The sequence below is a fragment of the Temnothorax americanus genome, unplaced genomic scaffold (genome assembly GCF_048541705.1).
Source record: "Temnothorax americanus isolate GAGA-0224 unplaced genomic scaffold, ASM4854170v1 Scaffold21, whole genome shotgun sequence".
Taxonomy (NCBI): domain Eukaryota; kingdom Metazoa; phylum Arthropoda; class Insecta; order Hymenoptera; family Formicidae; genus Temnothorax; species Temnothorax americanus.
In genome coordinates, this window is record NW_027509349.1 from 1,901,908 (window position 1) to 1,916,935 (window position 15,028).

General features: G+C 36.4%; 1 protein-coding gene and 1 long non-coding RNA gene across 3 annotated transcripts in view; one reads left to right on the forward strand and one right to left on the reverse strand.

Moving 5' to 3' along the window:
• Positions 1–1,109: 1,109 nt before the first annotated feature.
• Positions 1,110–6,387, forward strand: LOC143897718 (uncharacterized). Of its 2 annotated transcripts, XM_077406567.1 has the most exons (3): positions 1,110–3,504; positions 3,736–3,794; positions 5,056–6,387. In XM_077406567.1, the coding sequence occupies exons 1-2, from the start codon at positions 2,524–2,526 to the stop codon at positions 3,751–3,753; spliced, it is 999 nt and encodes a 332-aa protein (XP_077262693.1). In that variant the 5' UTR covers positions 1,110–2,523; the 3' UTR covers positions 3,754–3,794; positions 5,056–6,387. The 2 variants fall into 2 exon arrangements, with proteins under 2 accessions (XP_077262693.1, XP_077262692.1); XM_077406566.1 differs by lacking the exon at positions 3,736–3,794 and having other exon boundaries at positions 1,504–3,504.
• LOC143897719 (uncharacterized) overlaps positions 6,373–15,028 on the reverse strand; it is a 140,507-nt gene continuing 131,851 nt past the window's right edge. The window contains exon 4 of the long non-coding RNA XR_013256981.1: positions 6,373–6,572. This is a non-coding gene — a long non-coding RNA (uncharacterized LOC143897719). The remainder of the gene's footprint in view (positions 6,573–15,028) is intronic.

The following is a 15,028-nucleotide window of genomic DNA, read 5'->3' on the forward strand; positions in this document are numbered from 1 at the left end:
GGCGTAAAAGGGGGTTGCGCGATAAGAAAACAACACCAAACGCTCACTCGATCATTTTACGTTTCGCCGATGTATGAGACTGTGCAAATATTGCTTTAACATACTACTTCGTGAACTCGTTCTTTATCCGTTCATCAGAGAAAATTAAAATTAATATTAACAATATTAATTTTTAACCATTAGAAAATAGCAGATTAGTACACATTATAAGAAATATGGATATATATTGTATATTGCCTAAAATTTTTATTTTAAATATCTTTTCCTAAAATATAAAACACAATTGCAATAATTAGAATAATAAATATTAAAATGATTCACATTACACACACAGAATTTTATAATTTGCACCCACCAATTACGATAACGTTATTCCAAAACAAATCAAAAAGTCCTGAATCATTTTCTTTTCTCCGAAGCTTAACTAAGGAGATATTCTTAAATAAATTCCATCCAATCATTTTTCAATCAAACGGACTTACATCTGTGAACTACGTGTTTCGTAGTGTATAAAAATACAGATGAAACGTGGTTCACGAATATCGGTCTAAAGAACGGCGCTGATTGAATAAACTTTAGTTTAGAATACTGCCTTAATTAAACTTCGGGGAAAAAATGATCCAGGACTTCTTTTATTGAGAAATAATACTATATGTATATAATTGATGCGAGTATGAATTATAAAACACACAGTATATTAATTTTTATTATACATATTATGTATGTGTTCTTCTATATTAAGCAAACTTGTGTTGTTTCCTCTTCTCTCCTTATTTTAGTATCTTCATATCTTCAGCATCAAGTGATCTTCACTGTTACTTCACTGCTATATACTTGTACCACCTTGTATATCAGTCGTGAGAAACTTTCGGAGGTTACTGACGAAAAAAACGATTCTTCCAAGACGCGATCTAGCAAGTAACAGAAGCTCCTTGGCAGTTTTATCCCGCCTATAGTTCTTCTCCCTCCACGTGCGTGTCTACGTGATATATAAAAGAGAGGGGAAGCGAAGTGTATCCCACCATTAAATAGCCAAAAGTTAAAAGACTCAAAAAAGAGGTGGCAATGTAGTCACAATTAAAGGGACCTGATAGTTTTAAATTGGCGATTGGTTTTCAGTTTAGCTCTTATCGTTATGCATATAGTTGAAGTCTAAGTGAGAACGATATGGTTCTAATGCGATTCAATTTTACTGTTAATGAAAATAGAAAGAATTTGCTGTCAATGAGATTACACGATACGCACTATTACATATCCCCAGGGACGAAAGGATTACGAAAATCCTTACCCTGATCTTTCTTTTTTTTTTTTTTTAATTGCAATTACTGCGCGACGTATAACCCCGCGGTCGCGCGACGGTACGCGAACGGAGCCTGCAGTCAATAACGGCCGGTCTATGCGCTATTTGTACTTCGTCGTATCGAGGTAATCGATAATAATAATTGCAGTCCGCGCGGTATATCGCGCCGAAGTGGCCCGCTCCGCTCCGTCGTCGCAAGCTGCAAAGTAGGGTGACAGAGGGCGACGAAGTGGGACGAAGCGCAGCGGAGTTACACGAAAACGGGGATCCGAGGACCAATGGTGCACGAGGGGCCGGTCGATGGGTGGTCGACGGATCAGCCGGTCGACCTGCGAACACGACCGGCCAAGCTACGCCCATAAACGTGGATCGCGCGTGGGGCTCGCATCGGACACGACGGAGAGGGAAGAGAGAAGGACAGTGTCGCCAGTGCCGGGACAATGAGTCAGCTGTATGGCACGCTAGGCAGCTCTCAGTATAATTCAGCATCTGGTACACACTTAGTCAACCAAACTCGCGATGAAAACGAATATCGGAGCACAGACAGTAGAAAGATAGTGGTGCGTTTAAGTCGCCGGGCAGTGATTTGGTGGTAGAACACACACACACACACACACACAATAGTCTGTCAAGGAAAATCTAATTTATTATCGGATTTTTATAATTTTAAGTGAGAAAATATTGTTCACTACCATAGTAACAAAAGCCAAAGAGAAGAAATCCTTTCTTGATATTGTGTCCATCGGAGTCGAGAAATCCAGTTGGAAAGAGAATAAAAAGAAGAAACCGAGAAGAATCACACAACTGAAGATCATCTTTGTGGAAGTTTGTGCAATATATATTGAACAAATAAAATAAGACGATACTAATCTGTGATGATTGTTTCTTGAAAAATTACATACGTAATTATTTAAAAACAATTTAAATCTAAGTAAAGGCAAGGCTTGAAAAATAACACACTGGCTGGTTCCAAGAAAACCTCTTATTGTTAGTTAAAAGATAACATTAGCCAATTAGTACGAGAGTGTGAGTTGGAAGAATTGTAAATAAATTAAATCAGATGAAAACTAGCTCGTAAATTGAAATATCCATCAATATTCACCGAATTGTGAATCGTATTAATACCGATACGTTGTCACAGCCCACGATCGATTGTATCATTCATCAGTAGCGCGCCGTGTGTTTGTAAACAGTCATTTCAACGAATCGTTTAAGAATTATTCATGAAGGACGATTTGCGATTAAAAATAACAAAGTATATTTCAAGTGAGCAAATGCCGTACAATCCGTGCTTCAGTTCAAACTCGGAAACATCAGGTTTCAACTACGGATTCGACGTGTTCTCACCTCACCATTTGCACCCGATGTATTATTCATTTCCAAATAAAGTACCATCCGATGCCGCGGACGACACGATGAGAGATGGCCAGCAGACACATGTGCAACACGAGGAACACGTCAAGAGGCCTATGAACGCGTTCATGGTATGGTCCCGTCAAAAACGGAAGGAGATCTCTCAGGAGCACCCGAAGATGCACAATTCGGAGATCTCGAAGATGCTCGGCGTAATGTGGAAGGAGCTCCCCGTCAAGGATAAAGATCCCTACGTCGAGCAGGCGAAGAGCCTGCGCAATCAGCACATGAAGGACCACCCGAATTACAAGTATCGACCTCGGAGGAAGCTCAAGAAGATGTCAATTTCGGCGGACCCGTCCATGTACATAACTTCGAGGCACTGCTCCGGTTTCCCGCTGTCGTCGGTCTACGCTACGTCGATGGTCAATCCCTCGGCCATGCCTCGTCCGGGCTACCATCCGTACCACGGGTCCGTCCATTTTAAGGCGATGAACCCAAGTGCGTCGTCCACGGTGTCGTCGTCGACGGTTTCGGCTGACGGCAACAACAACGCGTCTTTGGACATCAATAGCTTATATCAGTTCTATTCGATGCCACCGACGGTTGGTAATCCAACGACATTGGCGCAGCATCACCTGAACCTGAACTCGTTCTTCCCGACAAGCCAGGGTACACTGGGAACCAACGGTCTCCACTCTCAGCTGATGTTTCCTTCCACGTCCGGATCTACCGGGACCGTCGCGCACAATTATGACACCAACGAATCGCAATCTGCTTCGTTATCGGTGCCATCCACTAGGCCACTGGCTACCCCCACGGATTCCGATTGGCTTCAGAGATATGATCCGGTAAAAATTTAATAAGCAATGATGCGAATATTTACGATTTCTCGAGCAATCCAAAGTGTTCGAAAAGATTGCGAAATCTTTCTTCTCACTGAAGGAAAGATTTCGTTTAATTCTAGTTCTTATTATTTTTGGATTTCCGTTTGCCAAAGAATGTAATTCTGCATTTTTTTTTTGCTTTGTTTTTCTGTTTCTTCAACGAAATAATATATTTCCATTTAAAATTCTTTGCAGGTTACTTATATAGGATAAGAATAGGGATATGAATATATAAATTCGAAATTTTCAAACAGGTATGGACAAGCACTCATTATTAAGCTATATTTATTTCAAAGATTCCATTAAAGAGAGAATATCGAGGAAAATTTTTTTCATGTTCATGTAACTACATACGTATAAAATATGTCCATATGTTTTTCTATCCCAAATAATTAAAAAAGTATCTTTTGCAGTTTTTTTATAAAAAGGAAAATTACGAGAAAGAAAACATATGGATATATTTTATGTAAATATATATGAAAAAATTTTTTCCAGGAAAAAAGAAATAATGAAAAAAAAGAAAAAGAAACAAATCTCTATACAAAGAATATACGTAATGTATTTATTATTAGTCAATTCGTAAAAAAAGAAATTGTTTCCTGCATCGACTGATTCAGTTTCAACCGATCGTTTTTAGGGTATCTGTCGGCAAGGCCGTCTCGCCGTTAACGAAGTGGATATAATTGAATTAGCATATTAATGCGACAGAACAATGAAATCATTTAGGCCCGGATTCGTTTTGTCTTGTTCAATGGGTTTTATTGTAGAGTATGGTTCCTGATGAATAGCCTCGACCTAACCCTCCCGCAATGTCCCGTGGTTGTTTCCAAATAATGTTATCTAATCGCGGATGCACTTTTAACCTAGCAACAAGGGTGCTAACTTTTAGCCGAACGTGCGAAATACTAAAAAAACAAAAACGATATCAATAAAAATAATGTTGTCTATATAGATTAATTACAATATTTAATTTTATGAATTAAGCTGCGCGAATAAAGAATTTGACTGGCAGTTAAGAGTAAGATTTTTAGATCTTGTTCGCTATCACAAACTTTACAAGTTTATTTATTTTTAATTCTTCTTTTATTTACGTTTTAATTACGGTGTAATCTCCTCTATTTACTTATTGTTAGTTGTGAAAAGTAACTCTCTTCTGTAATCTTTATATGCGTATAATATACATACGTATATATGTATTTTTATATGTATATAAAAATATATTTATAAATCCAAACCAACATATTCCTATAGGTATAAACTTTTAATATTGCCTCCTCAGATTTTCTCTGCAAAAATTATTCAGTTTTGATAAAGAAATACTTTTTTTATACTTATAATATTATTAGTATACAATGTGTAATTAATATTATACGAGTGCTGATATATTCAACATGTATGTATAGATACGTCATCTAATTAATTTATAATTCAATAATTTATATAATTTATAATAAGAATAAAATTTGAAATTTTTAACTGAAATAATAAGCTGTGCGTTAACTTTTACTGTTTCAGGCGGCGTATTCACGATAAATATGAGGAAATGCCATAATTACAAGATATGACGCGAATTATCATGTACCTGGAATAAGCAATATATTTGGTAGTAAGGCGATTGTATTTATGAATTATACATGCATTATAAGGAGGTGTAAGACGGACATTCTGCCAAGATGTTGTAAATCACAAATAACAAGGCTTACAATTTTTTTACTCAAATAGTTTTTTTTTCTTAGATTTCAAGAATAAAGGCGGGAAAGAAAGACAATAGAGAGCAAGGTTTTTTAATGCATGCACTTCGATGCAATTGACTATTAAACGATCGATAAATTTAATTCAGATTTAGCTTTTTTTATAGTTTTTTAAAGTATGATACGTCAATGAAAGTAATTTCCACAAATAAAAAAAATTCTTTTAGAAAAGATAATGTATGCATCATACAATATACATATAACATAAAATAAAATGATTCTTTTATATAATAATTTTTATATAAATGTCTCTATATACATTTTATTATATTAATACACTGTAGTTGTATTAATATTTTAATTTTTTTAAATTTTCATTATTTTTTTATTTCATCGTCTAACTTTACGTTTTATTTACATGAAATTATTTTTATCTTGAAAATTAGTCGTGTTATACCTCCTCATAATGATGTAGCATGCACATTTGTACAAAATAACTTATTTTTCATTCTCGCATTTGTTAGTAAAAATTATATGATTGATCAACAGATATGACGAATATATATATTTACATTTAATATATATTTATGTATGTAATATTTATATTATATATATAAATGTAAATATAATTTGTATAAATATATAAATATAAATCATTGTGTTTAAATGTACATATATACATACATATATTTATTCTATTAGTAGATATTATAATTGAATATAAATATATATAATAATTGATGATGTGTAGAAGATAAATCGCATTTCCTTTGTTTGTTCACGTTAGATTATACTGAATGGTCATATTAGTTGATCGATCACACGGACAAACATACGGTTACATGGTTGTCATAGGACAGTTATGCGGATAAAGAATTATTTGCTTTTTCTTTTTTCTACTCAATGTGAGGACAAGGAATGGCATTTGATCTTTTCAAGTTTTTTTTTTTCAAAAGGTTGAACAATGAAAAATAGAAAGAAAAAGCGTAACGAGTGGAACAATATATGCTATTCAGAAAATTGCATAACATTTCTCACTTATTCTTTATTCTTCCAAAGTTCTCTCTCTCTTTTCTTTGACATCTGTTTAAAATTGCCGACTTTGACTGCCGAGAATCATGGAGAGACTATTAGAGAGAATATTATATAAAGAGCTATTCTGGTTTAAAAGGTCTTTAAAAAAGTATTTTTCAAGGAATTTTTTGTTAGTCTTATTTTAAAAGAATATATTTTTATGTTTTAAATAACAAAAATAGTTTTTGTGTTATACCTTAGTCACCAGGAGGTGTAAATGATCGACGGTATCGTCAACGAAATGATTCTAGCTCTTCTATTAGGTACCTGAAACGTAAAAACCAAAAATTTTCTTATTCGGGAGAAGTGTGACTATCGTCTGAACTATAGAATAAACTTTATACTGGTTTTTTATTTTTTTCGAATACTAACAAAATTTTGAGAAAAACTATAATAATTTTAATAAAAAGATCACCATTTTGTTTAGAATGGAAATATTGGTTTAATTCCGGTTCAGACGATAGAATGTAACATAGAAAAAAGAGTATTTTTGTTATTTGAAAAATATAAAAATAAATTCTTAAAATAAGGCTAAAAGAACGTGCAAAGTTTAACGTTATTTTCTTTTTTGTTTACCTACAAAAAATTCCTTTTTTTTACGATTTTTAAAACCAGAATATCTCAATAAAAGAGAATATATTAAGTTACAAATGTTGCTGCCGTGACCTTCGCCGATTATATTGTGTAAAATACGGAGATCTGTGAGATAAGAAATCAACAATAATATTTATACAACAGATTTTAGAAGCGATAATTTTGATCATTTTTTATTAATAAAAAACATTTAAAAAATAATTTACTACACATACACAAAATTCATTACATCACATTTAAAGGAAAAATAAAAATCACCAATTTAATTATTTAATAATTTCTGTGTTTTATAATGTTAACCCTTTCCTCGCGCAATATCTTAATCGTTAATAATCTTCCGTTAAAAAATAGTATTATTTGGACCTAACAATAATAATAAGCTTTTTCTACATATATCAAACAATAAGTAAAATTATTCAATTAAAAAATTAATGTTGATTGGTATTATCGTTACAGTTTAGAGTTTATAAAGTAAACTTCAGAAATATCTCATCTCTGAATAAATTTTTATCGATATTTTATCTCAGAGTTTAACTTGCCTGCACATACATATATGTTGATGACAAAAAACTTAGCAGAAAGTTGTGTCACGACTCATAAGTATAATTAAATATTATCTTTAAATATTTTAGATTTAAAAAATTCAAGTTTGACAATTGCTACAGTGCAATTTAAAACGCAATGCACGAAAGTTAGACAGTTTACTTTCGCCAAGGTTTTTTCTCAAGATTTATGCCTGTGCATTCAGGCAGCTCGATAAATACTCGGCTGCATTGTGTTGCACAATAGTTAAAACAATTAATATGCTCTTTGGTATAAATATATTTTAATGGAAGACGCGCTTAATAGGTATAATATATTATACAATGACTGATCCTTTGGATTCGTTTGTGAAAGCCAAAATATGACCGCCAAAAACTTTCCTGGAAAACTTACAGCTCATCCTTCTTTCTTGATGCGTCATTGTCGTTACTGTTTGAAAATATGTCCGATATGGTTGAAGTTTCCTGTGTAGGAAACAACGCCGTAGGAAACTTTTTTGACGTAACATCTTTATTATACGTTACACAAATTACGTAACTAAATATTATCTTTGCAACAAGTCAAAAATGATCAATAAAAAATCAAATCAATCTGCCCAAAAAGTGCCGAAATTGTTTATTTCCACGTATACACGTACACGTATGTACATCGGACGCTATTTACGGTAAGTAGCTATATAGAATTCATAAAATTAATCGAATAAGACAACTATATATTAAACGCGAATAATATACGCGGAGAAGGGTAAATAATTACGTAACAGCTTGCCGAATACGCTCCACGCGTATAACTCAGACTGCATTTGCAAAAATGACATAGAATGACATTTATCACCTTCATACTGCTTATCCGTATTGGATTAGAATTAGATATGACGCGTGTACGATCTACTCGTATTATTAGTATCATATATGTCTTGATCTCTTTGATCGCGCTACGCATTTCTCTTATTGAGAGCGTTTCAAATGAACCTAGATGGGTTTCCGCGCGCGTATTAATACCTGAACACCGGCGGTGATCAGTTAATTAAATTAGTTTCAGCGATTGAGAGAGAGTCGACATCAGTAATACGAGTGCGCAAGAACCCCTTTCGGTGCGTTTGAAATGCTGCGGTTGCGTCTGAAGTCCGGAAAACCGGAAGCCTTTGTCGTGTCCTTTGAAATCGAACTGAAAAACGAAGGAACTCGGCGCACAGAGCGACAGTATTGCGTTTTCCGCCCCTGCGAATAAATACATGGCGACCGATCGCGCGGAAAAAGGCTAACGATGCAATTATAACGTGTAAAATGTAATTAAAACGTGCGCGTGGCAAATGGAGTTGCTTGAAAAATTCATATTCCCTATTTCTAGAAATTAATAAGACAAAATAATTTAAAAGCTTGGTCTCGTATTTCACTTTCTCTCTACATTGATTAGCTTCCCAAATCTTCAATCGCTGTTTTACGATACTTCTTTTCTTCTTAACCCTTTAATTCTTTGTAATTCTAATAGAGCGTTTCTCCTAAAGCTTTCAGAATATCGGGACAAATGTCTTTGACGAAATAAATTTTGCGCGACACAGAATTGCGGTGATCGTCGAACTTGGCGACTTTTCTATGCCTGCCAAAACTCCACGCGAAGGTGCGTGCCCCTATAGAAGGCGCGCTAAATAATTAAGAAATTCACTTAGGTCCCACATTCATCAGGACGATAAGCCGCGCCGGGATCGGACTGTTCCTCGCCGGGAGAATTAAGTCGTCGGAAACGGACAATAGTCATCGAAGAGACGCTTTTCGTAAGAAGCCTTTCGCGGTGCCACTTCGAAAAACAAGCCTTTCCCATTTCCGACAAAAGTCCCCGGCATCGACTCTTGTCCGCGCTCGAATATCTCAGGGAGAAGCTTTCCGCTTCTGCGATTATATATACCGGAGGCTCCATTCATCGAGGAGCTTGACTCCTCGCGAACGAGAATTTCCAGTCACCCGCCTGGAAATTCAATAAATTTTGCAATGACTCCATTGTAATTATATTATGCGTTTGTCAGCAAGTACTTAATCCACTTCCGATCAATCGATCGAGAATCCGAGAATGTGGCGACGAAGATCTGGATGTCCACAAAATTATTACTATTATTATCCTGCAATTCACAGAATTTAAACTATTTTTCTCGACTTCTCGAGATTCTCCAAAAGAATCTCCGTTTTTCTCGATCTTCAAGCATTATTCCTCGCGGAATCCCAAGATGCTCGTGCACTTAAAAAAATCCTAAACGCTATCCCTCAGTCACTCGTGAAACAATTCTCAGGCGGCAGAACACTGCATTCTGCTGCTCGCCGAGTGAACCGGATGAATGCGCCAGATTTTGTTCCGGTCGAGCCGCGGGGTGTAACTTTCCGTCGCCAACGCGTGTGTCCCGACACAACCCGCACTAAAGGAGACTCGAAGGGGTCTGAATCGAGGGGGCGGAATAAGGGAAGGAAGGAGGATAGTCCGCGGAATGAGATCCTCCGTGGACGTACCGCGAGACTTCCCTTCCAGAAAACATCCCCGCCACGTCCTCTTGACCCTTCGCGCGCGACAGAAAGAAGATCGTGAATGTAAACCCTTTAATGGTCCCGCGGAGGCTTTTTGCCTTCGTCTCTTCAGGAATCCGCTCGCGCGCAACGCGATCGTCATTGAGACCGACGCGTGACATCGAATACTCAAAAAAGTCATGGTTTACTTGCCATTTAGATCGCTAAGGACTGTATCTTAACTCAACACAATCATTCAATTTAAATATATAATTATATGTAAGTCTCAAAATTCCGACAAAGACAATAATTATATAAAGAATTAAATCTGTGAATTCTTCAAATCTGTCGATTCCTCACATTTGACAGCCGTCGCTCAGAGGTCGACGGTACTTTGATGCCAAATCGCAAGAAGCTACGATGATAAAGAAACTTCATATCTCTTGTAATTATAGAATTTCTCAAACAATACATCTCAGGGAATGTTTTTGAACGCAACGCACACCGTCCGCTTTTTTAATTCCTCGATGTCGGCGACGAGAATAAAACTTCTTACTGTTAATTGTGTGTAAGGCATTGAAAAAATAAATTCAAAAGATACGTACATAAATGTTTCTTTCATCTGGCATTGTCGATGTCGCTGCCTAACCACCCCTTTTCTTGCGTTTTTCTCTCTCACCCTTTCTCTCATTTTTTTTTCTCTCCCTCTATTGGGGACACTCGAAAAATCTCGTCGCGAGTCAAGATTACATCGGCTTCGGCATAATGTGACCCAAGATTTCGAGTGGGCCGTCAGTTTCGCCCCTTTCTTCTCTCGCCTCGACCTCGGCATTATGCCATATATACGTATTCTTACGTTTCGCGACGTCGAGTACACGCCAGGCATTGACCTTTGCCCTCGTGTAAAAACGCGAGGGCTCCCTTTCTCGCGGAAGGGGGTTGCTGTCGATCGTGAAACACTCTACTCGTGGTTTTCTGTTATTGCAAAGCGGCACTATCGCCTCGCTGTTGAAAATACCGAAGTGCGCCGATTCTGATTTCACCGGAGAACTTTTTCTTAAAGTCTTTGAGAATTCAAGTCTTTAATTTTGCAAAATCACGCAGGCACGTCGTGCTTACAAGTGTCTCGTAATTTTATAGCATTCCGGTATCTCCGGGGACTCCCCGCAACGACGACATCGCGCGTCAACATCGAACAAATAAATCGAATCAGCGCTCTGATTTACTGCGCGGGGCACCGGCGGGGAGAAAAAAGCGTTCTCGCTCGTTAAACGCCGAACGTATGCCGTACCACCATCGGTCTCAGTGGATGTTGATGTTGAGAGACGCAGCAACAGGGGGAAACGGAGAAAGGAGCGATCGCGGAGGGTCGACGAAGCGAGAAGCGTATGTTTTGTCTCCGACGGTGGGGCGATGATTGATGACGCGGTTAATGATATATTTTATTAGATAGACACTTTGGAGGGTCAATAGAGACAACGCGAGAGGATGAATAATAACTGCATCGCGGCGACGCTTATTAGAATTACTCTCGCTGATGTTATCTGTGTCGGGCCCGCTTCCTCGATGATGATATCTCATTGCTGCGGAGCGACGCTAACGCCTGAGCTCTCGTCCTGATTTTTCGCATGCGTAATTTCCTCTTCTCACGCTTGGATATTAATATTAACGTAACAGTACAATTATGACACTAATAACGAGAAAATGTGAGAATTAAATCACATTTGCCCGTCGAAAATTAAATTTACAACAGCATATATGATTAATTCTTTATTTAACAAAAATCACGCGATATGTCACGTAAAATTTATATCAATAATATACGGGACAAAAGAGGTAAATCGTCGATTGTTAACACGGCCGCGGATTTGTCGAGAAACAAAGGGCGTCCCGATGATGCGTGACAAAAGCCGCACTTTCCGGATTATCTTATTAGCGCGGAAAGCCCATTTTCTTCTGCACGGTAATGCACGCTATAAATATGTGGGGAAGAATCAAGAGGCCTATGCCATGCGCGTACTAATCGGGATCACAATGGTCCGGCGATAGAGATAGATTCCTTAATACATTATTTACGATTATTGCTAGGCTTATTACTCGACTAATTTATCGGTTGGCTAGTTTATTGATCGTCGTGCCTTTTCACGCACGACGGAAATTGTTATTGATCATCGCCAGCCCTCGTCACATTGATATTTAAGTCCGAATTTCTTAAAATATCAACTTGACGTTATATTAGCAAGACATTGATTAAAATTCTCGTGCTAAATAATTCTTCGGTTGACAAAATAAAAAATGAAAAGATGAAATACCTAGATATTCATAAAAGAATTTGCTGTAGAGAGAGAAGGAGGAATAAAAAAATTTATGTTTCTAGCAATATGCTTGATGAATTATCTGATATAAGAAATGGGTCGAACAAAAACTTTCCAACTCGTTTTTTGTTGTAGCCAATTGTTTTTTGCAAAATATGTCGAATCGCGTCAATTTTATTGAGAAATTTATTTTTGTGATAAATTCAATCGTGTTGTTTAATCTCCTTAATTAAAATAGTTATCCTTTTCAAAATCTTGAATGGTAGTAGGAGTCAAGTGATCGTTTTAAGCGACGCGTCCTTTTAATTTTCCTTATAACTATATTATTTTTGTAATTTAAGCGAATGTTTTTCGAGAAATCATATTTGAAAGTCTTAAGTATTAAAAATTAAAAACTCACAAATTACAGAAAAATTTACTTTTCTAAATGTTCTCTATATTTCAGCCTCTATATATATGATAATAAAGTTTCCATGCATTTAAGATTGTTACGGACAGTTTGAAATATTTCTGACGTTAAGGTCATATAGTCACATTTAAGTGACTTACAGCGTTATCTGATTTTTCTCTATTTTATTTTTTTTTTCTTTGAAAAAATTACTTGAAAAGCAAAATCTATGTCGGATTCTGTAGAAAAGATCTATGTTAAAAGTGGTGGATGAGTACCATAGAATAAGAAATGTTTCCGCAAAAATATCTACAACAACATTAGACAGTGACTTTATTATTGTACAGAGATTGATGAACATTTCAAACATTTAGTGAAATAATTTTTTTGTAAATTTTCAATGTTTAATACCTAAGACTCTCAATGCAATTTGTCTGGGAGAAACAATAACTCATAAAAGAAACCATTAAAAAAGACAAGATACGGCTCTAAAAAGGTTTAAAAGACCTTTAAAACAATAGATATCTTGTCTCCTATTGTTATTTAAGATTTTTGGAAGGACAACTACCCTAATCAAGAGTATGAAGTAGTCCGGCTGAATTTCTCACAATTACACATTCCTCTTTAGCAAGTTTCACATAAATCAGTTGATTACAAAAAAAAACTGAGAGGTAGAAAGTTTTTGTTGACTCATTTTGTATAGCTAGAAAAATGCCATTCTACCATGTCATTGCCATATCTAATAGTAGATACTATCTACCACCTAAGCCTATCCTTTTGTTTCTAATTGCTTCGAGCTTCGTCAGTTGACGATTGTCGATGAATATCGAGACGCAAAAAGACGCGAATGCGTTTTGCGGGACGTAGTCGTGGATAGGCGTCATCCAATTAGCATTAATTACTGGTTTCTTTTAATTAGTAAGCTCGCTTGAAATGTCGCACATATCATTTTCGTTCTCCCTCCCGCCATCCGCTCCTCTTCCCCGCGGCGCGAGAACGCATCGCTTTATCGGATATCAGACATCAGACGAATGCTTTCCTGATGCAGGATGATTTTCTTCACGAACGCGATTTTTGCGCTCTTTGGGACACGTAATGTTGCCGCGATCCATCGCGTCCAATCGCTTAATTACGCGGCGATTACGACAGATAGATTTTAATTACCGATCGCCCATTGTTCATGTCTCCAACGCAATCGTGTTCTTATTATCCCCGAATGGCACAAACGTTTCTCTTTTTCCAATTTCCGAGAACATGTACATACGTAATGCTGGATGTTCTTTGTTACGGTTACGCATGTCGTCCTTTTGTTTTCCATGATATGCAGTATATAATATATCCAAAGAAAGGTCAACTGCTCCAAAAGAATACATTGCTCTTAACAACATTTAAAATTCTAAGAACTAATTTTTTTTCTATTTTAAAAGGAAGTAAAAAAGTCCTTAATCCTTGTCACTGTATTTATTATATAGTATTATTAGCATTTTTTCAATTTTACATTTTCGATCAAATTGACATATTTTATTCATGCCCAAATCTGTCACAATGTTTTTTTTTTCTTTAATTGAAAAGGTTTAAGTCCTAATATATCTTTTCCAAGAAACTGGTCATTTCTTTGTGAAAAATTGCCTTTTCCATTTTATTTTCAAGATAATACAAAAACCATAAAATATGTGAAACCTACCTTTTGTAACTTTAAATAGAAAAAGACAAAGGGACTACCCGCTTTTTAGATTTTAGGTCGGCATTATTGTGCCTCGGTTATATAATAAATTAGACACACGCGTTTATCTCAGACCAAAAAAATTAACAATGATTGTTAACTGATTGACCTTGTCATCATAAATACTGAAAAAAATGTTCTCCTCATGCATGGTCTTTCCCGCATTGTATATTGTTTCTTTTATATAGTACATTGTGTGCAAATAACTATCTTTACCGCTGCGACAAATATCCTAATGGCATTTTAACATTCTTCACGGAAAACCTTTTTACCTAAAAAAAAAAAAAAAAAATACAGTTAAGTAGGCGACGAAGAGATTGACGGCGACTGATGCCGCTTACCGAATCTGTACTACGGGCAAGCCGCTGTTTTCCCCCGCGAGTATTTTGACGGAATTAATACCGGAGAAAGGGACAGATCATCCGAGATTAGTTAACGCAAACTGTCGGTGCAACGTGATCTTAGTTAGCCGAGATGGGTTTACAAAAGCAGCGGCTTGGGAGCCGCGGCGGTCCGATCGCTACCGAAGCTCGGTGCTCGCGTGACTGTGCAAACAAGTGGCACGTCGAGAATGTTTGTTAATGATAATGACCATTAGAACGTCGGGGTTCGGCCGCGCGCAGAATCCCCTCGCGATGATTCTTCCACTTAGCGCTCGGCGCGCTCGC